The following is a 27767-nucleotide window of genomic DNA, read 5'->3' on the forward strand; positions in this document are numbered from 1 at the left end:
TTGCTTATTAAAGGTCAGCATGAGTTAGAGCATCCACATTGCTGTTTCAATGCTTTTTTTTTTTAATATATTATGATGCCTATATTGATGCATAACAGCATGTATAGCTTACCGCGTATGGTAGGAGGCAACCTGATAGACAAAAATAAAGAGTAATAGTAATAACTTAATATGTGGCATGGCATTGTTGAATAAGACTTCAACCAACTAACCAGAAATCCGCAATTACACACTACAGAACAGCTCCATAAAAAAAATACTAAAAAAGAAACCAAAAACAAGAAATGAAAACCACCTTAGAACACACAAGATTAAGGAGCTGAGTGAGAGTGAAAAGAGGACAAAGAAAATGATAGAAAGAAAAGAGAAAAGATCAAGGGATCTAACTTACTTGGTTGAGCAAAACGCGTCAGTATTGCAAATTCTATGGATAAAAAAAGGACTAATGAAAAGGGTATATGGCTTCCTCCAAAAGTTCCTTGGAGTTGTTCATCAAAGCAGGACTCAACCTGAACATGAGGGTGCAAAACTCCATCTCATCCAGAGCACCATCACCATCAAGGTCACCTTCTCTCAGCATGCACCTTAACTCATCATCGTTCATCCCTTCCAACCCAAGCAATGCAGAGTTCTTCTTCAAGCTCTCAAACGTTATCACCTTCTTCTCTCTGTCCATCAGCAACTGAAATCCGTTTGTCAGCTCCTTCATGAACCCCTCAGTGCCCAGTTTCTCCATCATTGCAGGGAAGTAGTCCTCAAAAACAACCGTGTTCTTCTTCGACGCCATTGGTGCTAATTGGTTAATTAGTCTTAGTTAATTTCTCAATGCAACACTACACTTGTGACTAAAAAAGAAAGAAAAGGAATGGAGTTTGGGCTCTATAGTGAGAATAAAGAGAGGAACTTTTTTTGTGGGGAAGTTGTTAATCTGGGTATGTGCATTTATATAGTCAGATGAAGAATGGAAGGAAAGAGTGATGGATTGGTTGATGAGAAATTGACAATTTCTGGTACAGACGAAGGTTTTTGTAAAGGAAAAATTAGTGTTTTTTTTTGTAAAGGGTCGAAGAGACGGGAAGGGTTGTTGCTAGGCACTATTTTTGCTTGAACAATTTGGAGGCTGATTTTAATTTTCTTGTCTAAAGGGGTTACTCTTTCGTGGAAGGTGCGGGGAACCTCTTGTAGTGTGACTAACGAAGGTACAAAATGGCCATAATAATGACTCGTGAGGTTAGCATTTTCCTCTCATTCATGAGACATAAAAATTTGGTACTTTCTTCGGTTTTGGACTGCTGCATGCCACTGACAAATCCAAACACGAAAAAGTAACAAACAACGAAAGCAAGAAGATGCCGTGAGCTAGCCATGTAGTCCAAAGAGTTGACCCACACACACATAATTAAATCTAGATGCAAGTTGGATTATTAGGTGTTTAACGATTATCCTTGTACCCTAATTTGGATCTTATAATAAATTTTGAGATATTTTGAATTGGGATGCTAGAGTTTTCCTAGGGATCATAACATGATAATCGATACATGCATTCACGCACAATCATTACATCCTTTTTTTGTCTTACAAAGACCATAGGTTTGTTATATTACATGTTTATAAACACAAGTTAATATTTTTTCCCACAAGGCCACAACTTTGATGTGGTAGTGGTAGATGCCTTGATGGAATGGAATAATGCATCATGGATTGGAAAAAGACTGAGGCATTTACTTTGTTGGTTTCCTTCTGACAAGTCCTCTCGTGGCTATATAAGGCACAAAAGTGCCAAGGGAAGCTGCCGAATTTCTAAAAAGAGAAGAAACAAAGGAGTTAAATCATAGAAATTTCATGTAGTTTTCGAAGGTTTGGATTTAGCTGATTCTGTCTTATTGGGTTTGGAATGCTATAGTTACGTGGCTTCTATGAAAGATGGTTTGCGCAAAAGTAGGCACTGTGTACGGCTTGTATGTGACAGGACTTGGGCCTACAATGGCTTGTCGATAATAATAAAAGTTACTCATGTGAAAGAAAACCGTTATATCCTTTAAACAAATAAATTAATGTCCCGAAAATTACTATCAATCAAATCATTGATGATTGTTTTTATCCAAAATATTGGGAAAAGCTTCTTGTTCACGGACAAATAAAAATAAATTCTCCTTTTTATTAGTCATTGCTTGTTTTGTAATAAATTTATAAAGAAAAAATAGCCGTTTTTTTAATATATTAATATTAATAAAAATAAATTATTATTTCTTTAATGAGCCGAGTTAAATACATTTTTAATTTTTAATTTTAATAAATTAATAAAAATTAAATATTGATGTAAATCATGTAACTGATAATCTTAATTAAAGTCACAATTAAAGTAGATTTTTAATCATGTTTGGAATATTATTAATTAGCTAATTCCTATAATTTTTTTTGAGTAAAATGGAATTAGTTACAGATAATGAGCTTCTCCCACACGGCCAAAATTGAGTTGAACGAAAATTTAGCAATCACCACATTCATACATATATTTTCAAGGGAAAATTGATCATAAACTTGAAATAAAAAGTCATTTCTTGTTGAACAAAATTGATACTATCGTCCTATTTGGTTTCCTATTAACACTGTTTAATAAAGAGGAAGAAAATAGGAGTGAAAAAAGTAGGTAAAAAAAGAAGAGAAGAAAAATAGATAAAATATCTCCACAAAAAGAGAGAGGAGAAAAATAGATAAAATATATAGTGAAAAAAATGATTAGTTTAAATAGCATTTAGTGTGTCCAACAGTCCAAATATATTTTTCCTTATCAAAATGAGAATTTTATTTGCAAACAATAGACTAAACTACAGGTCAATGCTAAGTTTCAAACAGGGTTCTGCAAGACTGCATATCCTTTATGAAGCTAAGGCTGCTAAGATATTATACAATCAATAATCATACGATCTATTACTCTTGATCAGTATGCCAACCTAAGTTCATGTAGTAAATAAATTTGCGTCTTATTTTTTTTTTTCTTAAGATTTTGTAATTAGGAATCATTATTTTGGCAATTTTAATTTACAGATTCTAACATGCATAACAGGAGTATTGGCAAAAAATTCTACTCTAACATATCCATCACATTCTTCACCCCTTGCCACCTAGGCACATCGTCAGCATGACTCATGGGGTTCTAATCCATAGCTTCTCCTTGCAATTGGATAACAACATTTCTGGCCTCACATAGTTTCTACATTCCTCGGAAGTTGGTACCGTTACTGTTTATAGTATTTTCAAGACTGAACTATAATGGTTTGCTTATTGCAAACATTATTGGTCCCAGGTTCAAGACATGACAGTCCCTTCACTCAACGAACAAATAGCATTTTCAAGACTGAAACTAGTATATATGTTTTAGATAAGCTGCATACATACGTTCGTATTTTATGCTGGCAAAATGGGTCAATCTTGCAAATAGGGCAAGCCTGGGCTCTTAAGGAGACAACCCAAATAAAAGTGAGCCTTTTTGGCCCGGCCTGACCCGGTGTGTAATATAAAAAATAAAATCAAAGATATAATTGTCTTCAGGTGCAGCCCGGGGCAGATATAGAATACTTGCTGAGTTTTGTATTACAGCATGGTGTGGGGAGCATTTTTATACTAGTTCTCACTGTTGGGCTTGGGCAATGGGCACACCTTGTGCTGCAACCTTTGACCACTTTATCATCAATATTCTTTAAAAAAAATTAATGGAAACCATTATTTTGTAGGTTAGAAACTCTAAGACGGAAGACCATGCTCATTGAAGAATAGCACCAAAGTTACATGTAGAATTGAATCTAAAAGTTTCTCCTATTAATTATGACAAGCAACTAGCCATCAAACGATTGTCCAATGCAACTTGCATGATAGCTTATCTTAGTCAACACATATTAGCCGATAAAATAAGAAAATGAGGCCTAAGGCCTTAAAGGACGTGGACCAAGGCCTTCCATCATACAAAGCAGTATAATCTGAACATATAACATGTTGGCTATATTACTGAATAAACATTCAGCTCTGTTCTACCCGGATTATGGATTTCACAAGTCTGATACTTGCTCTGGTCATAGTTTGCTGTTTTTGTCAGTGCTTAAGTTCTGGCAACGATACCATTACACCAGGCCAATTCATCAGAGATCCTCACACTCTCACCTCAGCTAATAGTGCCTTCAAGCTAGGATTCTTCAGCCCTCAAAATTCTTCAAATCGCTACCTGGGAATCTGGTATCTCTCTGACTCCAATGTCATATGGGTAGCTAACAGAAACCAGCCACTAAAGAAGAGCTCTTCCGGAACTGTTCAAATTTCTGAGGATGGCAATCTCGTGGTATTAGATAGCAACAAAAGGGCTGTTTGGTCAACAAATTTGACACATAATATTGCAACCAATTCAACTGCCAAACTTTTAGAGACTGGAAATCTAGTCCTCCTAGATGATGCATCGGGGCAAACTACATGGGAGAGTTTCCGACATCCTTGTCATGCTCTCGTGCCAAAGATGAAGTTTGGTAGTAACCAAAAAACAGGTGAGAAAATACGCATAACATCATGGAGAAGTGCTTCTGATCCTTCTGTTGGATACTATTCTACTACTCTTGAACACCCAAACACTCCAGAAATGTTTTTCTGGTTGAATGAAACGCGACCATATCATCGGTCTGGTCCGTGGAATAGCCAGATTTTTATTGGCTCAACTGAGATGTCACCTGGTTATCTAAGTGGATGGAATATAATGAATGATGTAGATGATGAAACTGTTTATCTTTCTTATACTCTGCCAAATCAATCTTACTTTGGAATCATGACCTTGAATCCACATGGTCAAATTGTATGCTCCTGGTGGTTCAATGAAAAGTTAGTTAAGAGGATGGTGATGCAAAGAACTTCCTGCGATCTTTATGGATATTGTGGGGCATTTGGAAGCTGTAGTATGCAGGATTCTCCAATATGCAGCTGTTTGAATGGATATAAGCCCAAAAATGTGGAGGAGTGGAATAGAAAAAATTGGACTAGTGGGTGTGTAAGGAGTGAGCCACTGCAATGTGGGGAACACACAAATGGAAGTAAAGTCAGCAAAGATGGGTTTTTGAGGCTTGAGAATATCAAAGTGCCAGATTTTGTACGAAGATTAGATTATTTGAAAGATGAATGCAGAGCTCAGTGTTTGGAGAGTTGCTCTTGCGTGGCCTACGCATATGACAGTGGCATTGGATGCATGGTTTGGAGTGGAGACTTGATCGACATACAGAAATTCGCAAGTGGAGGGGTTGATCTTTACATTCGTGTGCCACCTTCAGAACTTGGTTTGTTACCGTTTTTTTTAATCTGTAAATGTTAGTTATTAATGGGAGGAATTCGAACCATGACCTCTCCCTCTTCCCTTCTCCCTTCATCCACCAAATCAATCTTGTAACTCTATTTCGACGCTAAAATTTAGTATCTCAATTACTATGAGTGGGCTGTTTGACTTGTGTTTATGCAGAAAAACTTGCAGATAAAAGAAAACACAGGAAATTTATAATTCCAGTTGGAGTAACTATAGGAACGATTACTTTGGTTGGCTGTGTTTATCTCTCATGGAAATGGACTACTAAACCAACAGGTATGTGTGTTAAATTATAGTTTAATTTTGATTCAAGAATATTCACGGTTTCCAACTGCATTTAGATAAAGATGAAAATGTTTTCTGCCAATTTGACATTTGTGTATCATTCCTCATTTCCAGATTACTTTTGGTCGGAATATGTATATAAATTCTATAGAAATATGTTGCTCCCCACTGCAACGAAAAGAGAAGGAAGAGGATAAATTAAGAGATCGTGATTATTGAACCTCTGAAAAAATTATCAGAAATGAAATAGCTGTACAAATGATTTAAATATTTGATTTTGTTTTTTGTAAAATCTCAAATCAAGTTAAACATTACATTTATTGTTCTTATAATGCTGAATATTTCCCTGTCAATTACAAAATACTTGATAAAATTATTGTAACTCTAAATTTGATTTGACTTTTAAACTAATTTAATTTTAAAATTACCAGAATATATCTGTTGACATGTTTTAGCTAGTTAATAATCGGTGATACTCAAGTGCTGTTAATTTGACTTGACAATAGAAAGTATTATTACTCGTCACAGGTAATGTATATTCACTAAGACAGAGAATGAACAGAGATCACAATGAAGTCAAATTGCATGATCAGTTGCCACTTTTTAGTTTTGAAGAACTTGTAAATGCTACAAACAATTTTCACTCAGCCAACGAACTAGGCAAGGGAGGTTTTGGTTCAGTATATAAGGTAAGTTTTGTTTTGTGTAAAGCTCAATTTTCAAATAATTTCATGTAATTAAGTGCACAAAATCTATTTTCTTTTTTGATTTTCTACCAGGGACAATTGAAAGATGGACATGAAATAGCAGTAAAAAGACTTTCAAAAACCTCTGGACAAGGGTTAGAAGAATGTATGAATGAGGTTTTAGTTATATCAAAGCTTCAACATCGCAATCTTGTCAGACTTCTTGGCTGCTGTATTAAAAAGAAGGAAAATATGTTGGTATACGAGTACATGCCTAACAAGAGTTTGGATGTAATATTATTTGGTTAGTACGAGCTTTTTTCTTATCTGTGCGTATAAGAGTATCTTTAACAATTGAGTTCTTCAGTTCAAGAAACTTGGTTATTCAATTGAATTAGGATTGTTTCTCCAATATTATTTTATGTTCACTTTCATTTTGTTCTTACAGATCCAGTCAAAAAGAAAGATCTAGATTGGCCAAAACGCTTCAACATTATTGAAGGAATCTCTCGAGGTTTGCTTTATCTCCACAGAGATTCTAGACTAAAAATTATACACAGAGATTTAAAGGTTAGTAACATCTTGTTGGATGGAGAGCTAAATCCAAAAATATCTGACTTTGGTATGGCTAGAATCTTTGGAGGCAATGATATACAGACCAATACTAGAAGGGTTGTTGGAACATTGTAAGTAGCTCTTCTATATCAAGATTATACCACTATAATAATCCAGTGGCTTGATTGGAGTGGTTATATATGGCTTAATTGCAGTGGTTATATGCCTCCAGAATATGCATTCCGAGGACTGGTTTCTGAGAAATTAGATGTCTTTAGCTTTGGAGTCTTGTTGCTAGAGATTATTAGTGGGAGAAAAATCAGTAGCTATTACGATCATGACCAATCAATGAGTCTCTTAGGATTTGTAAGCCTTTCTAAACTATGTTCTTTGTTTTGAAAATACACAATCACTTGTAGATAATTATGAAAATTTGTAGTTGTTTTAACTGTTATAAGCTGATTCTTGTTTTGGTTTCAGGCTTGGAAATTATGGAATGAAAAGGACATCCAATCCGTGATAGACCCTGAAATATCTAATCCAAATCATGTGAATGACATCGAGAGATGCATACACATCGGACTTCTTTGTTTGCAAAATCTTGCAACCGAAAGGCCAATTATGGCTACAGTAGTTTCAATGCTCAATAGTGAGATTGTCAATCTTCCTCGGCCATCACATCCTGCATTTGTCGATAGGCAAATTGTATCGTCTGCGGAGTCATCTCGACAGAACCACAGAACACAGTCCATCAACAATGTTACTGTCACAGACATGCAAGGTAGATAGCAAATAATGATAAAATTGTAAATGAATATACCCATGCCGATTTCAACTCATTAAAACTGTAAATATATATAATCCAAATCCTGTATTTATGTATATATTTGTCTTCCGAAACTGTAGACGTAATTTTATGTTTTTATCATCAAACTTAAATGTGGTTTTAACTAAAGGTGTATGTTGGGTTTAATTTCAATATCAAAGATTTCTATTGTGACAAAATTGGTAAGTCAATGCGTACATAAAGTAGGAGTAAGGTATTATTTGACGACCGTTGTAGATGTAAATTCGAAGTTGAGGTTTTTCTTTATAGTAATTCTTGTAGGGAGTGATTCACTAATACTACTATTTGCTACAAGATTTTGTTTCAATTAATGTGGTTTTAAATTCACTACTACAGGGAAAGTGTTTTACATCGGTTTAAACGGGAGTTTCGCGTCAGTTCCGCGACAGATGTTGCTCCCAGTACTTGTAGAACTTTTTCTAGATCGATTAAATTTTAACCGATTCAGAATGTTATATCAAACACACCAGAAATGAACCCTTAGATCTGGAGCATTTTGTCATTTTAACAAGGCCATTTTTTCTTAAAAGAAAATGAACTTCTAACTAATATTTCCACTCCTATTTTAAAATTTGTAGACATCAGTCATCACAATGGTTTTAAGGGATAGTATCCTTCTCATTATATTGGTAAGGGTATTTGTCAGCTCTAGAAAAATTTCTCGTAAAACATGCATTTGACATCGGATACAATAATATTAATTATTTAATTCGCAATACCAAACTTAATCTAAAATTCCACACATGCTTGTTTATGATTGATAACAACTAATCATAATAATTTTCATGAAATATCTGACTCTATTCACAAAAATTAATATAAGCTCACACTATATATCTATTTCACATCAAAATCTCAGTTTCAATTGAATTAAAAACTAAAACTTAATTACACAAAAAGATCATAGAAAATTCATTTATTTAAACTTTATTCAAACCGGGACAATGATAATATATGCACCAAATTCATTTATTTCACATCACGTGGTTTACTACGATCAGTGTCTTTTGTCCTGGATGAGCAGTGATATGGTTGAAGAATTTATAACATATTAAATTTACTCAACTACACGATCGATCGCTGTCTTTTGCATGTCCTGGATCAGTAGAACAATGGTTGACGTTGGCATTTGGCTGCATATTAATATGAATTATAAATGAAAGAGAATGTAATTAATATGGAAAACAACTGGTATATTTGAAAATTATATAATTATTTTTTTTTATAAAATCTATAACATTAACTGCAATTTTTTTAAAAAAAAAATTATGTCAGAATCTTAAACGTGAAACAAAATGGGAAAGTAAGAGTAATATGTTATATGAGTTTTTTTAAATCGTCAATTCACGCTGGGACCTCCTAATAAATAAAAAGAATAATGTTGGCAAAAATCAAAGACTCATATGAAATAACGTTGAGCTTGTGATAAAAAAAGGCTTTATTTCATTTTCGTAGAAATATGTTGGGAAATGAGTGAAGAGCTTTAATAAATTCTAAAATTAGATCTACAGCAGGCCTAAGATCCAAGCTTATAAAATACTCCATAGTGAAAAGACAAAATTTCTAATTATGTAGTTAAAAAATAGGAATATTAAAGCCATTTATTTGATAGTTGAAAGTATGCTATCGTCGATTTCATTGAATACCGTTCATAGACGGACTCATCTCATTATATAAAGGACGAAGTGTTCTTTTAGTTAGCAAGATATATGAGATCAATCTGAAGCAAATGGTTATAATTTCAAATTAAATGTGTTGTGCACGTTAAAGTGAATCGTTCAAGATTAATCCTTAACAACCTGACCACCGGGTTCATCCTCCTTCTTTTTGTTGTATTTAAATATTATCATAATTTTCGATTCTATTCAATGATATTTGATATTTTTAAAATCTTCTTTTGTAGACCTGACTTGTGTTTTGATAAAAGTTAATGGACTTAAAACAAATGAACAAAAAAATAGAAAGGAACTATTGGTTCTTTTCGATAATATGAAATGCTTAAACATGTGTTTTGTTATCTAAATTTGAGTTATTTTTGCTTTTGGTCTCACAAATTTAAATGTCCTTTTTATTCCCTAAATTTTGAAGAATGGTCTTTTAGTTCCTGTCTACCGTGTGGGTTTAAAGAATTTATAATTTACGGTGGTTTTTTACTACTAGAATCTAATTTTGTATTTTAAATGTTTCTAGCGGAAATAAAAAAAATTGATTGGCTTCGTTTCTGTTTTGACTGCCAGAATAAAAAAAAATGTACAAAAAATTATCATAGACAAGGATTTTAATGATACGCCTACTAATTTTGATAGGAATATTGATTGGCTTCGTTTCTATTTTATAAGGAGAAATTATTTTTATAAGACCCTTAAACGAGAGTGAGTTAATTATAAGATTTTTAAGGGTGGTGAGTTAATTATAAGATCTTTTAAGGGCGGTGAGTTGAAACTATTTTGAGAACAATTGAGGAGTCGTGTTTTGTACAGTTCATAGATAGAGTCCGTGTGCTAAAATGTTTTCTGGGTTGGACCTGAATCAGGAGGAAAAAGCTTTGATGGACTCTTCGGAATGTAGGCCTTTGAGGTCACCCGATTTAAGTACTCCTTTAAGCCTATATTGATCCCATATGGTTGGAACATTCTCGCAAAACACTGTGACCCTGACTGGTCTCCTTATGATATTATCTAGTGAGAGTGACTTGACTTGCTAGTGTGTGGTTTGTCTTGTCATGTACTCCTAGGCGTCCGACGAAGTTTTTCACTGACATGGTATCACATTGCATATAGGATTGAATCTTAATGTATCTGCTGCATAACACTTATGTATTGTTCTATATTGATTGATTTGATGATATTGTGTTTTGACTAATGAGTATGCGAATGTTGTGAAAATGAATGAGATGTGTGCTGAAATAACGTGAGTTATGCTTAAGTAAATTGTATTTTGTTATATAATATTTATACCTATATGCTGTCTTATTTTTTTCTCTATTAATTAGAAATGTGATAACTCACTCCCTCTGTTATTTGTGTTTGGATCCTGTGATAATTTTGAACTTTGTATTCGGGGGAGCAAATGACTAGATGAATTGTTTTAATGAACCTTGTGCTGAAGGACGTCAGGACACAATACTCTTATAGGATGTGACATTAGGGTATAGGTTGTTATATTAATTGTATAAGGTATTGGACAACCTTGTTTTGAGCCGAAATAATTTATTAATTATTTGAACAAGTTTTAGTATGATGTTAGAAAGGTGAATGTGAGCCTTTTATCCTTTAAAAGACTTGTATTTAAATGTGTTTTAAAAACTTTTAATTAAGTTTAATTTTTTATTTCTTTTTATTATTAGTATATATATGTACGAGGTAAAGGATGTCATCACATTTGTAAAAGGTGATGAACTTTTGCTATAGAGACCATGCGTGGCAGGATTTTAATACCACTGCAGAATGTTTGAAGGTAAGTAACTTCTTAGCTAGGCCACATACATTTTAATTTGTTAAAAAACTTCATATATATATATACACGAATTTAATTGATATGCATTGTTGTGTAAAGATTTTTCGCATCATCAACCAACCATAAACAGTTATATCTAAAAAAGTTAGTCTTATTCTAATAAAAGTCACATATATCATAAATGATTAATAAAAAAAAACTTTACACTCACAGTATATAACAATTAAACTCTCCCTCCCTCTCCCTTCCTAGCTCTCTATATATATCAACCTAACTAATTAATTATCCTATGCTCCAATGTTGTCTACTTTTTTCAATGTTGTCACAAGATATCGTGGGAGAAAAAAATAGAACTTAAAAAGTTATATGATTTAGTCAATTTCATATTATCACTTCAGGTAATCAATTGTCCTTTTCTTTTGTTGCTTAATTTTTGTTTATACCATGCTTATTGTGTTATATGGAAATGGAAAGTAAAGGGTTGCATAATGCACAGTAGTTATTATTAGAATGGGATTATTTTGTTATACTTTTTGTTTCTACAGGACATGTCATTTCAATTTTGTTGTACTTCTTTTATTATAAAACTCTTAAATTTCTTTCGGAACTCTTCTTTTTATGTTAAGACTTTCTTTTTTTTATACATTTTTTCCATTTACTTTATTTTTTACGCCTTAAATTTTAAGAGGATAAACTTTTAAATTAATTTATTTTAAAACTTATTTCTCCTCCAAATCTTAGTCACTGTACTTCAATATATTAAATTAGAAATATCTTTAGAGTAATTTATTTTTCAGTATCATTCTTAAATTTTTTTTCCATTTTTTTAATTATGCATATCTTTCTTTGTAATTTAAAATCTTTAATGATTTTTTTCTTTCATTTTATCAAAGTTTACTTAATATTTAATTTTCTTGTACACAATCCTTTTTTTTTACACAACTTTAATTTTAATTACTATAGAGTAAAAATGGAGGTATGACTGCATGGGAGCCCGCAGGAACTCAAAAATGGTTGGAAGTAAGTGTTACATTAATTAATGTTGTAATGTGTATGAATTCATTATTAACAAAAAACTATTGTTGCCTAATTGAATGGATAAATTAACTTTGTTAATTTCTAGCTACTCAATCCTATGGAATTTTTTGCTGACATAGTAGTTGAGCACGAATATATTGAATGCACTGCATCAGCAATTCAGGCTTTAGTGTTGTTCAAAAGGCTTTATCCAGAGCATAGAAAGGAAGAGATATAGAACTTCATTGCTAAAGCAGTAACATTCATTGAAGATACACAATTAGAGGATGGTTCTTGGTATGAAAATTGGGCAGTTTGCTTCACTTACAGCTCTTGGTTTGCACTTGGAGGTCTATTTGCTTTTAAGACTTATAAAAATCGTGTTACTATTCGTAGAGCTGTGAAATTTCTACTCAAAATACAAAATAAGGATGGTGGGTGGGGAGAGAGTTATCTTTCTTGCCCAAGGAAGGTTTGTAATTAAATGATTATTTTGTGGTAATAGTTTAGTTAAACTTTAATGCTAATTATAAGTAATATTATTAATAATGTCTTAATGAATGTATGTGTATAATGAAAATGTACGTACCTCTTGAAGGAAGTCGAACAAATATTGTACAAACAGCTTGGGCTTTAATGGCTCTAGTTCATGTTGATTGTATCTTTTGACGTGCACGTGTGTGAGACTACATGTCCATTTGATTGTATCTTGGATTTCAACTTGTTTATTTATTACTATTACTATATCCAAAATAAATGTTATATAATTGTTTTTCTTCTTCCTTTTTTAATTTTGTATATAGGTCGAGAGAGATCCAACTCCCCTTCACAATGCAGCAAAGTTACTCATTAATTATCAATGAGAAGATGGCGATTGGGCCCGACAAGTACCTCTCAAATCTCAATCTTTTGAATTCAATAGTATGACTATGATCAATCTTAAGTTTCATTTTTAATTCTTGTTTAATTTGACTTATTTATGGCATGAAACTCTTGGAGTATACTTGAGAAATTGCTTGGTTCATTACGTACCCATTCTATAGAAATGTTTTCCCAATATGGGCTTTGGCTGAATATCGCGCAAATGTTTTATTGCCTTCCATTACTATTTAGGGGATGTATTGGATTAAGATTTCAAAGGATTTTAAAAGACTTTTTTATGATTAAAAAGTCTTGTGGTATTCAATCAAGACTTTTATAAAATATAAACAAATCTTGTGGTATTCAATTAAGACAATAAGGATTTTTTTTTCAGGGCAACAAAATCTGTTGGTATTCAATTGAGATTTCTTACCACTTTTAAAATGTCTTTTGGTATTCAAAAGTAAATAGATTTTGATGGATTCTTTTGTGGAATGGATTTTGAGAGACTTTTTAGTTAGAAATACACATAAAATACTCCTCCAACAATCTCACCCAAACCCTTGAGACTTTTCATAATCTTTCAAAGACTTTTTCTTCTCCTGCCGAACAAGACACAAACCACTACCAGGTTCATTCTCTTACAACTTTTCAATCAATTTTACCTATTTTTTTAATGGCAATCGATAGTCAATATTGTTCATACTATATGTATATTACGCAAATCAAAAGAAAAGGGTGTATTCATATTGTTTTCAACGTTCAGGCAATGAATATGCATCAAAAGAATGACAATTGATATGCATCAAGATTTCATATTGCTTTTTTTTAGTACTGTATATGCAAATCAAAATAAAAAACTCTTTTTTTTTTCTGTTTCTTCAACTTGTTTTTTTACAACGTCCATTATTATTATTATTATTTTCTTGTGTTATTATTAAAATGTTAATTATTAATGTGTTATTATTATTTTTTTGACAGCGTGTTATTATTATTATTATTGTGTTAATAATTTTTTAATTGTTATTGTGTTATTATTATTGTTATTTTGTTAATAGTTTTTTTTTTAAATGATTTTATGATATATGAGTATTATTTTTATGGAAAATGCTAACATGTGCCCTTAAGACACTTGTTAGTGTATTATGTATAGAAATTTTGTATTGAAAGTTGTGCAATTTACTTTTTTAAAAGTAAAAAATTATTGTTTTTAAGACATAGTTACTATTGGAAGTATCCTTAACATGTGCCCTAAGTGCGCATGTTAGCATGACTCTTATTTTATTATTATGTAGTTTTTTATTGGTTTTTCTATTGAATTGTATATTATTCGGGATATAGTCACTATACTTTTGACAATTAGGAAACAATAACTATTTTTGTCAAATAACTAGTTTCTTATATATATATTAGCGATCAAATGGGGGATTCACAAGAAAATAACAAAGGAAACAGTAGAGACAAAGATAATTATGTATCTTGGACTATGGAGGATACCAATGAGTTGTTGCACCTCTTGGTGGATGCTATGAATAGGGGATTGCATGATGCCAATGGGTCACTTAGCAAACAAAATGTAGAACGAATAATACTTCCTCAACTCAATGCAAAAACTAAATTCCCTAAAACTTATAGTCATTATTTGAGTCGGATGAAGTGGTTTCGAAACCAGTATAACATGATGTCAACCCTTATGCGCAACAACTCTGGCTTTGGATGAGACCCACTTGGAAAAACTTTCATTCACTTTTGTAACTTCCGTTATTTTTTTGTTTAAAATGTATTAATCTTTCAAAATCTTAAAAATCCATAAAGTACTTTGAAATCTTAAAAATCTGTGTTAGAAATCCATTAAAATCTTGGGTTAAGAATCCTGATTGTAAAAAGTCTTTTAAAAAAAATCTTTTAAAATCCCACAAAATCAGTACAATCCCACATAATCTTTTAAAATCTTCAAGATTGTTTTTGTCAAAATATTCTCTCAAAATCCCAATCCAATACACCCCCTAACTAGATATTGACCCGCGCTTTGCCTGGGTTTATAAATAGATGTGTATTATATAATTTAGACATATTAAAAATATTAGGTAAAATTATAAAATTTAGTAATTGTAAAATATGTGTTAAAATAAAACAAAAAATCCATAATGTTTATATGTAAAAACATATGTTTTCCTTGTAAAAAAATATATGTTTGTTAAAATTTAGGAGAAAAAGGTTGTCGGGATAATGTGAATGATACGGTTGTGCGTGTAATTAATGTGACTGTTGAATGAGAATATTAAAAATAAGTATTATTACATATATTTGTATTATAAAATTATTAAAAAGAAATATAATTAAGTTTAGAGTAATATGCCATGGATGATATTATATATAAATACATAGTAATTCCTGGTATATGTTTTTTTTACAGAAAATAAAGTCATTTCATTTCATTTAGGATAGTAGAGTGAACAAATGAGGGAATACAATCATAATCATGGACGCGAAAATGTATAAGAATATAGATTTTTCGAAAAATAGTAAATGTATGGAAATTGGAACCTTTGACTTCCTTAACCATGATGGAGGTGATCACACCTATTTTCTTGCCCACTGATCTAAGTTATTTTTTCATATTTTGAGATTATGTTTTTCCAAAAGGAGTGACTTTCACAACTTCGTTTGTGAAAAATAATCATTACGAAATGAAAGATGCAAAAATGTAATCCTATATATTACTTTTTATTTTGGAAAGAAATATAAATTGGTGATGTCTAAAATTATTATTTGAATAAAATATATAATGAGCTTGTGGAAAAATAAAAAAAATATTTTCTTTACTCCCTTAGTCTTGAACTTTTTTTTTTCTGTTATTACTTTTAATCTCTTAAAAGAATTTAAAGTAAGGATGAAAAAAATAAGGACTAAAAACAAAAATAAAAAATTTAGGGACTAAAAACAAAAATTCTAAAAGTTTAAGGATTAAAAATATAATTTATTTTTGTTGTTTTTTTTACGATTCTTATTACTATTAGTTTTCCACTAATTAAATATGTACAAAAGGATTCACTTACCTATCATGATAGTTTCCAGGATATATGTTAATTAATGTATCATAAGATAAAATATTTCAAAATAGACTTCTATGAGTCTATTTCCAACATAGAAAAGGTAAATAGAGAACACAATAATATTTTGAATGAGTAAATACTAAATAACTATAGTCAACTACGATCAGTGTCTTTTGTCCTGGATGAGCAGTGAGATGGTTGACGAGTTGAAAAGATATTAACCGCTACATTTAATTTTACTCTACATTTAACCTCTACACCAGAAAGATGGTTGAAGAGTTCCCAACGTATTAACCTCTACATTTAAAGTCATAATATTAAAGGAAGACCACACTCGTACTGTAGACTTTCAACTTTCTTTTAATAAAAATAATATCATAGTCAACGATGCCATGGTTAATTATCAATATATATTTTTTTTAAAAGAATACTAAAGATAAGTTAAGAATGTTAAATTAAGAACAAAATATATCTGCATAAGTTCACCGAGTTATTGACGATTTAGTAGGAAAAATAATAGATTGATAATGTGAATGTCTCATTGTCCTATAAATTCGAAAATCTTCTATCAAAAGGGTAAATATTTTTTATCTTACACTATTTAAATAACTTTTGGATATTTTTACGGGTTTTCTTTTTCACAATATTAGAGTGGTTTACCATTAAAATTATCTTACCTTTTTAAATAACTTTCTGAATTTGTTATTTTTATAATGTAAGTTGGACTTTTAAAAGTTTGGTGATTTAAAAGCAGAGTCAACCCTCAGAACTCCAACTTACTTACAGATAATATCTTCAAAAGTTGTACTACTTTGTTAGTATGCCTCAACTAATTGAAGCATTATCAGATGACCGGATCTCAACATATAACTTGATGGCTTACTGAATCAGCATTCAACATAGTTCTCTTCTAACACTTCACCAGAAATGATTATGGATATCACAAGTCTCATACTTGCTCTGTTCATAGTTTACTGTTTTTGTCAGTGCTTAAGTTCTGCCAACAATACCATTACATCAGGCCAATACATCACAGACCCTCACACTCTCATCTCCCCTAACAGTGTCTTCAAGTTAGGATTCTTCAGCCCTCAAAACTCATCAAATCGCTACCTGGGAATCTGGTATCTCTCTGACTCCAATGTCATATGGGTAGCTAACAGAAACCAGCCACTAAAGACGAGCTCTTCCGGAACTGTTCAAATTTCTGAGGATGGCAATCTTGTGGTTCTAGATAGCAACAAAAGGGTTGTTTGGTCATCAAATGTGACACATAATATTGCAACCAATTCAACTGCCAAACTTTTAGAGACCGGAAATCTAGTCCTGATAGATGATGCCACAGGAGAAAGTATGTGGGAGAGTTTCCGACATCCTTGTCATGCTCTCGTGCCAAAGATGAAACTAAGTATTACCCAAAAAACATACGAGAAAGTACGCATAACATCATGGAGAAGTCCCTCTGATCCTTCTCTTGGGTACTACTCTGCTACTCTTGAACGCCCCAACATTCCAGAAGTGTTTTACTGGATTAATGAAACGCAACCGTATTATCGGACTGGTCCATGGAATGGTCAGATTTTTATTGGCTCGCCTCAGATGTCACGTGGTTATCTATATGGATGGAATATGATGAATGATGAAGATGATGGAACTGTCTATCTTTCTTACAATTTGCCAAGTCAATCTTACTTTGCAGTCATGACCTTGAATCCACAGGGTCACCCTACAATCGAATGGTGGAGGGACCGAAAGTTAGTGTGGAGGGAGGTGTTGCAAGGAAACTCATGTGATCGTTATGGTCATTGTGGGGCATTTGGAAGCTGTAATTGGCAGAGTTCACCAATATGCAACTGTTTGAGTGGATATAAACCTAAATATGTAGAGGAGTGGAATAGAAAAAATTGGACTAGTGGATGTGTGAGGAGTGAGCCACTGCAATGTGGTGAACAAACAAATGGAAGTGAAGTCAGCAAAGATGGGTTTTTGAGGCTTGAGAATATGAAAGTTTCAGACTTTGTACAAAGGTTAGATTGTTTGGAAGATGAATGCAGAGCACAGTGTTTGGAGAATTGCTCTTGTGTGGCCTATGCATATGACAATGGCATAGGATGCATGGTTTGGAGTGGAGACTTGATCGACATACAGAAGTTCTCAAGTGGAGGGATTGATCTTTACATTCGTGTGCCACCTTCAGAATCAGAACTTGGTATGTTTTTTTTTGTAACGTATTTCAAGTACTATTAGTGTAAATCAAAGCTCTTTGATATGTGTTTCTGCAGAAAAACATTCAGACAAAAGAAGACACAAGACAATTTTAATTCCAGTTGGAATAACTATAGGAATGGTTGCCTTGGCTGGCTGTGTTTGTCTCTCACGGAAATGGACTGCTAAATCAATAGGTATGTGTGTTAAATTATAGTGTTATTTTGACTTTTGAGTCAAGAATATTCGCGGCACTGCAATTAGAAAAGATGTAAAATGATTTCTGCCAAGTTGAAATTCCTACTGTCATTCCTCATTTTCCTTAATTACTTTTGCTAGGAGAAATATGTATATTCTGTAGAAATATGTTGCTTGCTACTGCAATGAAAAATGAAGGGAGAGGAAGGGATTAAGAGATGGTGAACTTCTTAAAAAATAATAATCTGAAATAAAATAGTTGTACAAATTAAGTATTTAAATATTTAATTCTAATTGCTGTAAAATCTCATACTCAACTGCGTGCAGTTAGTTTGACGTGATGATAAAGTATTAATTATCACAGGAAAAATAAATTCACAACGGCAAGGAATGAACGAAGATCAGAAACAAGTCAAATTGAATGATCACTTACCGTTTTTTAGTTTTGAAGAACTTGTAAATGCTACAAATAATTTTCACTCGGCCAACGAGCTAGGTAAAGGAGGTTTTGGTTCAGTATATAAGGTAAGTTTTGTTTTGCGTAAACATCAATTTTCAAATAATTTCATTAATTAAAATAGTACAAAATCTATCTTGTTTTTAATTGCCTATCAGGGACAATTGAAAGATGGACACGAAATAGCAGTGAAAAGACTTTCAAAAACCTCAGGACAAGGGCTAGAAGAGTGTATGAATGAGGTATTAGTGATTTCAAGGCTTCAACATCGCAATCTTGTCAGACTTCTTGGTTGCTGTATTGAACAGGAGGAAAATATGTTGGTATACGAGTATATGCCTAACAAGAGTTTGGATGTAATATTATTTGGTTAGTTCAAGATTCTTTCTTATCTATGCTTATAAGAGTATCTTAAACAATTGAGGCCTTCAATTCCAAAAACTCTGTTATTCAACAGAATACGATTATATCTTTAATATTATTTTACTTAACTTTTAGTTTCTATTACAGATCCAGCTAAAAAGCAGGATCTAGATTGGCCAAAACGCTTCAATATAATTGAAGGAATCTCTAGGGGTTTGCTTTATCTCCACAGAGATTCTAGAATAAAAATTATACACAGAGACTTAAAGGTTAGTAACATCTTGTTGGATGGAGAGCTGAATCCAAAAATATCAGACTTTGGTATGGCCAAAATATTTGGAGGAAATGATATGCAAGCCAATACTAGAAGGGTTGTTGGAACATTGTAAGCAGCTCTTCTTCTACATCAAAATCAGCAGAGGTTATATGTGGCCATTCACATTTTTCTCCCACTATTCCATGATGAGTGACTTAACTTTGTTATATATGGCTTAAATGCAGTGGTTATATGCCTCCAGAATATGCATTCCAAGGGTTGGTTTCTGAGAAATTAGATGTCTTTGGTTTTGGAGTCTTGTTGCTAGAGATTATTAGTGGGAGAAAAATCAGCAGCTGCTTCGATCATGACCAATCATTGAGTCTCTTAGGATTTGTAAGCCTTTCTAAATTATTTACTTAGTTTTGAAAAGACATTCACCTGTTGATAATTGTGAAAATGCTTAGTTATTTTAACTTTTATAAATTGATTCTTGTTTTGATTCCAGGCTTGGAAATTATGGAATGAAAAGGACATCCAATCACTGATAGACCCAGAAATATCGAATCCAAATAATGTGAATGACATTGTGAGATGCATACACATAGGACTTCTTTGTTCACAAGAACTTGCAAAAGAAAGGCCACTTATGGCTACAGTAGTTTCAATGCTTAATAGTGAGATTGTCGATCTTCCTCCCCCATTAAATCCCGCATTCATCAAAAGGCAAATTGTATCATGTGCAGATTCATCTCAACAGAATCACATAACACAGTCCATCAACAATGTTACTGTCACAGGCATACAAGGTAGATAGCAAATTATGAATAAAAAAACTATGGGCCTATGGCTGAATATACTCCTAAAGATCTTGAACTTTTAAAAACTGTAGACAATCCAGATCAGACATTGATATTTATTGTCAGAACCTATGAACTTGATTTTCTATTTTTATCATCAAACTTGAAACGGAGGTCATCAGTTTGAACTAAATTTGTGTGCTGGGTTTAATTTCAATATCAAAGTTTGTTCTCTTGTAACATTGTTGATTATTACTATTAGCCATTGCGTACCTAAAGTCTGAGTAAGGTATTATTTGACTACCTTTATCGTAAAAGTAAATGCAGAGTAGAAGTTTTGGTTTATAGTAATTCTTGTAAGGAGTTGTAATTAATTGAGCCACTTTTATGCATTCTTTGCACTGGAAATTGTAATTAACTAGTTATCATTTGAACTCCCTAAAAGTTGAATTTTTTATGATATATTTCTAATTATTAGAGCTTTTATTGATGTTGAAAGAACAATTAACTGATGGTCATCATTTTTCTATACAATAACCAGGAAAAGATTTACAAGATTTTCTTTTAACTAATGTGATACTTTATGCATTACATATGCATTTTTCTATAATGTATCACATGAAATGTTCATGCGTCATGAAAATGATCTCACAGCAAATATCGGCCAACTCAGCTTCCACCTTCTGCCTATAATGTTTATCAGAGCATTTACAACCCAACACCCCACTTTAAAGTTCTTAAATGGGTTTCACAATTACATATCACTCATATATACTTTTATAATTTAACAACCTTACTTCTCCAATTCAGCAACTCTACAAAATTTAGGGCCTAAGTTGATTAAGTTCGACAAATAACCACGTATCCTTATATTTTATCACTTTTTCACAAAAATACAAACAAATAGGTCCCACAGTTTTTTTGTACTTATACAAGCACTCGTGTCCTATTTTAAGATTCTGCTCCAACAACAACTCGATAAGCACCGTTCTGTTTCTTGGATACGATAATGGATACCACCGATGCATATGCTCTTAGTTTATTTCCTTCGTATCTCTTTCTCTTGAGAATTATTAGTACTACTTACATGATTATTTAAAAATATCACATGATTGCCACAAAAAAATATCACATGATCGGTTAAAAATCTAACAATTAATTTGTTATATTTTAATCTGAATTTTCATAATAAAATTTAATAATTAACATATATATAGTCTTTAAAGCGTGCAGATATAAGGGAAGGGTTGTTTGTTAGGATGCCATTTATTTAAAACCGTTAAAAGTGCTTCAAAGCCCAACACAGTCACACATGGTCGTTTTACATTTTTTTTTTATAAATGGGTCGCTTATATTTGAGTAAATTATAGTTTTTTTGTTTTAATATTTACTGAGTATAGTTCAGTTAATTAAATAATATGGATAAATGTTTTAAATTTCAGATATTGTGTTTGATTTTTACTGATTAAAAAAATAACTTTTTGAGTATAAGGCATAGTTAAACCAGAATCAAACTGATAGTAACTGGTTTCTGCAGGACATTTATCAGTAGTTTGCTAGCAATGATGTTAACATGATAACATTCAATGGTGCTCAATGCAGTCTAACCTCGGTCAACAACTGCGGCTTCTTAAATATGATATTCTGGTCGCGGGACGCGTTTCCATTCGTAAGTTCTTAAATATGAGAAAGTCAAAGATAGTGAACTAAATGAATTAAGAAAAAGATTGGTAAACTAATAACAATCTTATCAGCTTATGTGATTATTTAGTGAATAATTAGTCCTTTATATATAACTCTTCCATGCCGCAAAAGCATCAAGGCAACAAATTAATTGACTTGACTTGTCCCTTTGTATAGGATGAAGTTGACTTCACTATTCACGGTTTCAAGATATGGACAAACCTGGCCCTCTAGAAAAATAATAAAGCAGGCAACTAGTCTTTCATCAGCTGAATGGAACACTGTGAGTCAACTAAATGGGAAAAGAAATATAACAATCCACACGTTTACACGAGTAATTTCCGGATAATTATAATGTTCGTAAGCAAATCAAATTACAAACTCAAAATATATTAAAATAATAAAAAGACAACAAAGTTCTTGTTAAAATATTGAGTTTTTTTTTTTTTTTTTTAATTCACAGTGCTCTGCATTCTAAGTATCAGTTGATTCCGTCCTAACCCAATGGCATATGCTTCCTGAATTATAAATTTCATTTTTATGTTAATACAAACTGAAAATTTATTCTGAGTTTAACTCAGTTAATAATATAGTTTATTTATAGAGAACCTAAATTCGGTTACCCATATTACATCTTTATGAAGGAAGGAAAATTTTTAAATATGACAAACTCAGAACCAAAGATTAATTTTGTAGTCGACTGAAAGAATTAAACTTGTAAAAATATTTTAGGATTTGACAAAATAGGTAAAGATTTTAATCTCACAACGAATTATTATATGGTCAGGGGATTATCATGTGACTATAGTCTCAACCATATGATACGTAATGAAATTTTTTACTTTAAGAGAAGGTTAATGAAGTTTGATTATATGTCATGTAAAAATCAACTGACCAAAAACACGTAATGATTTTTTTTCCTAAATAGGTGGTTAAAAAAACAGTAGGGGATCAAACTAATTGAGCCTTCTATTCAACAGACAGATCGCAACAATAGAAAGATAAAAAGTCCCAAAGGAATTTTGAATGAATCACGGGATAGACATAAACCTCGTTAACTGCACAGTTGCATGGTTTAAGAAGACATCATCACACTATATTCACAGTTCTGCAGACACAGTGACAGTGTTGAGCACTAATATTATGGGATTCCTAAATGCTTTGCTCATAGTATTTCCCATCATTTTCCTGGGTTTGACCTCTGCCACGGACACCCTTACATCTTCTCAATCCATTAGAGACTCAGAGACAGTAGTAACTTCAAACGACAGTGTCTTCAAACTTGGTTTCTTCAGCCCTCAAAATTCAACACACCGCTACGTAGGAATCTGGTACCTCTCTGACTCCAACGTCATATGGATAGCTAACAGAAACAAACCACTCTTAGATTCTTCTGGGGTTTTGAAAATCTCCAAAGACGGTAACCTCGTGCTAGTTGATGGAAAAAACCATGTTATTTGGTCGTCAAATGTGTCAAACACTGCAACAATCACTTCCACCGCTCAACTTTCACGTTCCGGGAATCTAGTGCTGAAAGATGACTCCACTGGACAGACCCTATGGGAGAGCTTCAAGCATCCTTGTGATTCAGCAGTGCCAACCATGAGGATCAGTGCTAACAGAATCACAGGTGAGAAAATACGGTTTGTGTCGAGGAAAAGCGCTTCTGATCCTTCTACTGGCTACTTCTCTGCTTCCCTTGAACGTTTGGATGCTCCAGAAGTGTTTTTGTGGATTAATGGAACTCGCCCTTATTGGAGGACTGGTCCATGGAATGGTAGAATCTTCATTGGGACACCACTGATGTCAACTGGGTATTTGTATGGATGGAATGTAGGATATGAAGGGAATGAAACTGTTTATCTAACTTACAGTTTCGCCGATCCTTCTTCGTTTGGAATCCTTACCTTGATTCCACAAGGAAAGCTTAAATTGGTAAGGTATTATAACAGAAAGCACACGTTGACTTTGGATTTGGGAATTTCTGATTGTGATGTTTATGGCACGTGTGGGGCATTTGGAAGCTGTAATGGGCAGAATTCACCAATATGCAGCTGTTTGAGTGGATATGAACCAAGGAATCAAGAGGAGTGGAGTAGGCAAAATTGGACTAGTGGGTGTGTGAGAAAGGTGCCACTCAAGTGTGAGAGGTTTAAAAATGGGAGTGAAGATGAGCAAGAAGATCAATTTTTGAAACTTGAAACTATGAAAGTTCCAGACTTCGCGGAGAGGTTGGATGTCGAGGAAGGTCAATGTGGAACGCAGTGCTTGCAGAATTGCTCTTGTTTGGCGTATGCATATGATGCTGGCATTGGATGCTTGTATTGGACTAGAGACTTAATTGACTTACAAAAATTCCAAACTGCAGGAGTTGATCTCTACATCCGTCTCGCCCGTTCAGAATTTCAATCCAGTATGAGGTTTTTTCATTGTTCTCTGTTTGTGTTTAACCTTAACAAGTGATAGATTATATTCTTACAATTTATTGTTTGTTAGTCTGATGCTGGATTTCTTTTAACTTTTTGTAGGTAATGCACAAGAGCATACTAATAAGACAAGAGGCAAGAGATTAATCATTGGAATTACAGTGGCAACTGCTGGAACAATTATCTTTGCCATCTGTGCTTATCTAGCCATTCGTAGATTTAACTCGTGGAAGGGAACTGCTAAAGATTCGGGTAATAATCAAGCCTTAATGGAATTAGGAAAACTTATATTTAAGAAGAGTAAATGGTGCTTATTTTTTTCCATATCTGCTTCTAACTTTGATGCCAACCACTTATTCGCTTAATACAAACAGTTTATAACAACTTTGAGTTTGGAAGTTTAAAGATTGTATATATTTCATAGGCAATATGATACAAATGGTCATTATTTTAACAATTTAGCATGACATCTTTTCTGTGGTACAAAGGTATTTTGGAAAGAATTTATGATCTAATTAAATAGTAAAGAGTAAGATGAATATCGATCTCTACTCATTTAATGGAGTTTATTTAAGCACTAACAGATTATAAATGGTTTCTCCATGGGTGGTTTTTTACTTTTTTTTTTATTATTTCATATAAATTCGAGATGAGAAGAACAGTTGTTATTTTATTCTTTCCAGAAATATTAATTCATTTGGAACATGTCCAGAAAATCAGAGTCAAAGGGTGACTGAGGTCCAGAAACCAGCTAAACTGGATGAGCTACCGCTATTTGATTTTGAAGTCGTTGCAAATGCCACAGACAACTTTCACTTAGCTAATACGCTTGGAAAGGGCGGTTTCGGTCCGGTGTACAAGGTAATATATTTTGTCTAGTGGCATTCATATATACATATCATGTATTTCTAATTCTTCCAATTTAATTTTGTTCAATTTGCCTTAGGGATTATTGCCAGATGGCCAGGAAATTGCAGTGAAAAGACTCGCCAAAGCATCTGGACAAGGTCTAGAAGAATTTATGAATGAAGTGGGGGTCATTTCTAAGCTACAACATCGCAATCTTGTAAAACTTCTCGGATGCTGTGTTGAAGGAGATGAAAAGATGCTCATCTATGAGTTCATGCCAAATAAAAGTTTAGATGCATTCATCTTTGGTTAGTTTATACATCTATGTATTTCACCTTCTAAACATTCAGGTCACTCAACATTAGTAAAATGAAAAATGAACAGTTTATTTTGATTCCAATTCATTCTGTTCCTGTAAGCTAGCAATCATTTTGGCTAAAAAAAATTCTTGTTCTTTTTCTTTTCAGACCCACTCCGGCAGAAACTGCTAGACTGGACAAAACGTTTTAATATAATTGAAGGAGTTGCTCGTGGCTTACTCTATCTTCATAGAGATTCTAGATTAAAAATCATACATAGAGATTTGAAGGCAAGCAATATCTTGCTAGATGCAGAGATGAATCCAAAAATATCAGACTTTGGTTTGGCTAGAATATATAAAGGCGAGGATGAAGTTAATACCAAAAGAGTTGTTGGCACATAGTAAGTATATATGCCTAGTTGTACTTGACATTATTGGCATATTATTTGCTTTGAGAATTAACTCGTTTGTGATCTAAATAAATACAGTGGCTACATGTCCCCGGAATATGCAATGGAAGGACTGTTTTCTGAGAAATCAGATATCTATAGCTTTGGTGTTTTGTTATTGGAGATTATTAGTGGAAAAAGAAACACTAGTTTTCGTAATGATGACCAGTCTCTCAGCCTTATAGGATATGTATGTCTCTTCCTACCTCAGAACTTTCTTAATTACCTTTGGTTGCTATCTATTATTTCCATTCATTTTCACACATGTTCTATGCTGTTTTTAAATTAGGCGTGGAATCTATGGAACGAAGACAATATTAGTTTTTTGGTTGATCCAGAGATATCAGCTTCAGGATCCGAGAATCATATTTTTAGGTGCATTCACATAGCATTTCTATGCGTGCAAGAAGTTGCAAAAACAAGACCAACTATGACTACTGTGCTTTCGATGCTTAATAGTGAGATTTCCCACCTCCCTCCTCCTAGGCAAGTCGGATTTGTTCAGAAGCAAAGTTCATCAAGTTTAGAGTCTTCTTCTCAAGAAAATCAGTTTAACTCCAACAACCATGTAACTCTTACCGAGATGCAAGGCAGATAACCATATGAATCATCTTAACTGTAAAAATAGCTGCCATTTTATATGCTGAAGATATTAAATAGATGATTATTCAATAATGTTTATAGACTAGAAGTCTTGTTTTATGGATTATCAGAAATCCTTCAACTTGTTAGAATTGGGAACTTTGGGATTTGACTTTTCTGGACTTCTAATATAACAGTAATTCTTTAAGGATGGCATTTAATAATACTAACTGGCAGTAGTGCTAAGTAACATAGATTAAGGATATGTTCAATTAAATAAATGAAAAGTGAGTTGATCAAATATCAACAACAAAAAACCACTTAACAATAGAAGCTTTTGGAAAGAATAAATGACAATGGACCAAATCTGAAATAGAGAAAAATAAAGTGGTCAATATTGGCAATTCAATCAATGATGAAAACTCAGAAGTCAAACCGCTAGGATATTGCTATATCTCTAATTGTATACTCTTCCCATCAAGATCTTAGTTATAAAGAGGGAAATTCAGGCATATACTTTGTTCCTGAGGTACATATTTGTGTATGATATTAAGGTACACAATCATTTGGTTTCATGCTAGTATCCAGTTGTTTGAGTGGATGCCTCTTTGTATCTATGCACTTATTCAAAATGATATGAAATAAATATGTTTAACTTCAAAAAAAAAAAAAATCAATCACCACTTGTTCTCAAGTGCTGTAAAATTTAGTGTTGACGTATTCCATACAGTAAGGGCGTTGCACTTATATTTCAGGACTCATTACACGGAAAAAAAAATTCTCTTAAAATGCACTAAAGCAACGCCAGGATTATTTGTGCGCTTAAAATTGTTCAATCACAGAGTAATCTTAGCAGATACAAAACTGACATGAGTTATGGTCAGACAACAAATTGAGCCAATTTTTGGTGTCTAGTGCTTATAAACAAATAAATAATTTTCATAATTTAGAAACTACAGGTATAGGCTTGCAAAGTGGGGAATTGGTTCTCCTTATTGCAATCATTGTCCCTTAGTTCAAGAAACTTCTATGCATGTCTTAAGAGACTATTCGAAGACCCTATGAAGTTGGAATCACCTTGTTGCTATAGAATTTAAAAGTGA

The 27767-nt window shown here is 32.7% G+C and overlaps 4 protein-coding genes across 5 annotated transcripts; 3 read left to right on the forward strand and 1 right to left on the reverse strand.

The window, feature by feature from the left end:
• Positions 1-84: 84 nt before the first annotated feature.
• LOC114375476 (calcium-binding protein KRP1-like) lies at positions 85-1182 on the reverse strand. Its single transcript, XM_028333261.1, has one exon. The coding sequence runs from the start codon at positions 785-787 to the stop codon at positions 443-445; it is 345 nt and encodes a 114-aa protein (XP_028189062.1). The 5' UTR covers positions 788-1182; the 3' UTR covers positions 85-442.
• A 2734-nt stretch (positions 1183-3916) lies between these two features.
• Positions 3917-7813, forward strand: LOC114374619 (G-type lectin S-receptor-like serine/threonine-protein kinase At1g11300). 2 transcript variants are annotated; one of them, XR_003658591.1, is made up of 7 exons: positions 3917-5309; positions 5489-5608; positions 6146-6306; positions 6397-6607; positions 6752-6989; positions 7091-7224; positions 7339-7480. XR_003658591.1 is itself a non-coding variant. In XM_028332284.1 (7 exons), exons 1-7 carry the CDS (start codon positions 4040-4042, stop codon positions 7645-7647), a joined length of 2460 nt encoding a protein of 819 aa, XP_028188085.1. In that variant the 5' UTR covers positions 3920-4039; the 3' UTR covers positions 7648-7813. The 2 variants fall into 2 exon arrangements, 1 of the variants encoding a protein (XP_028188085.1); XM_028332284.1 differs by having other exon boundaries at positions 3920-5309; positions 7074-7224; positions 7339-7813.
• Positions 7814-16897: 9084 nt separating this feature from the next.
• Positions 16898-20751, forward strand: LOC114375709 (G-type lectin S-receptor-like serine/threonine-protein kinase At1g11300). Its single transcript, XM_028333559.1, has 7 exons — positions 16898-18304; positions 18378-18497; positions 18863-19023; positions 19114-19324; positions 19466-19703; positions 19820-19970; positions 20083-20751. Exons 1-7 carry the CDS (start codon positions 17023-17025, stop codon positions 20389-20391), a joined length of 2472 nt encoding a protein of 823 aa, XP_028189360.1. The 5' UTR covers positions 16898-17022; the 3' UTR covers positions 20392-20751.
• A 2261-nt stretch (positions 20752-23012) lies between these two features.
• On the forward strand, positions 23013-26872 carry LOC114377160 (G-type lectin S-receptor-like serine/threonine-protein kinase At1g11300). The gene is made up of 7 exons (XM_028335567.1): positions 23013-24470; positions 24586-24735; positions 25196-25344; positions 25430-25640; positions 25800-26034; positions 26122-26272; positions 26372-26872. The coding sequence occupies exons 1-7, from the start codon at positions 23084-23086 to the stop codon at positions 26678-26680; spliced, it is 2592 nt and encodes an 863-aa protein (XP_028191368.1). The 5' UTR covers positions 23013-23083; the 3' UTR covers positions 26681-26872.
• The last annotated feature ends 895 nt before the right edge of the window (positions 26873-27767 follow it).

Source organism: Glycine soja, chromosome 11 (genome assembly GCF_004193775.1).
Source record: "Glycine soja cultivar W05 chromosome 11, ASM419377v2, whole genome shotgun sequence".
Taxonomy (NCBI): Eukaryota; Viridiplantae; Streptophyta; class Magnoliopsida; order Fabales; family Fabaceae; genus Glycine; species Glycine soja.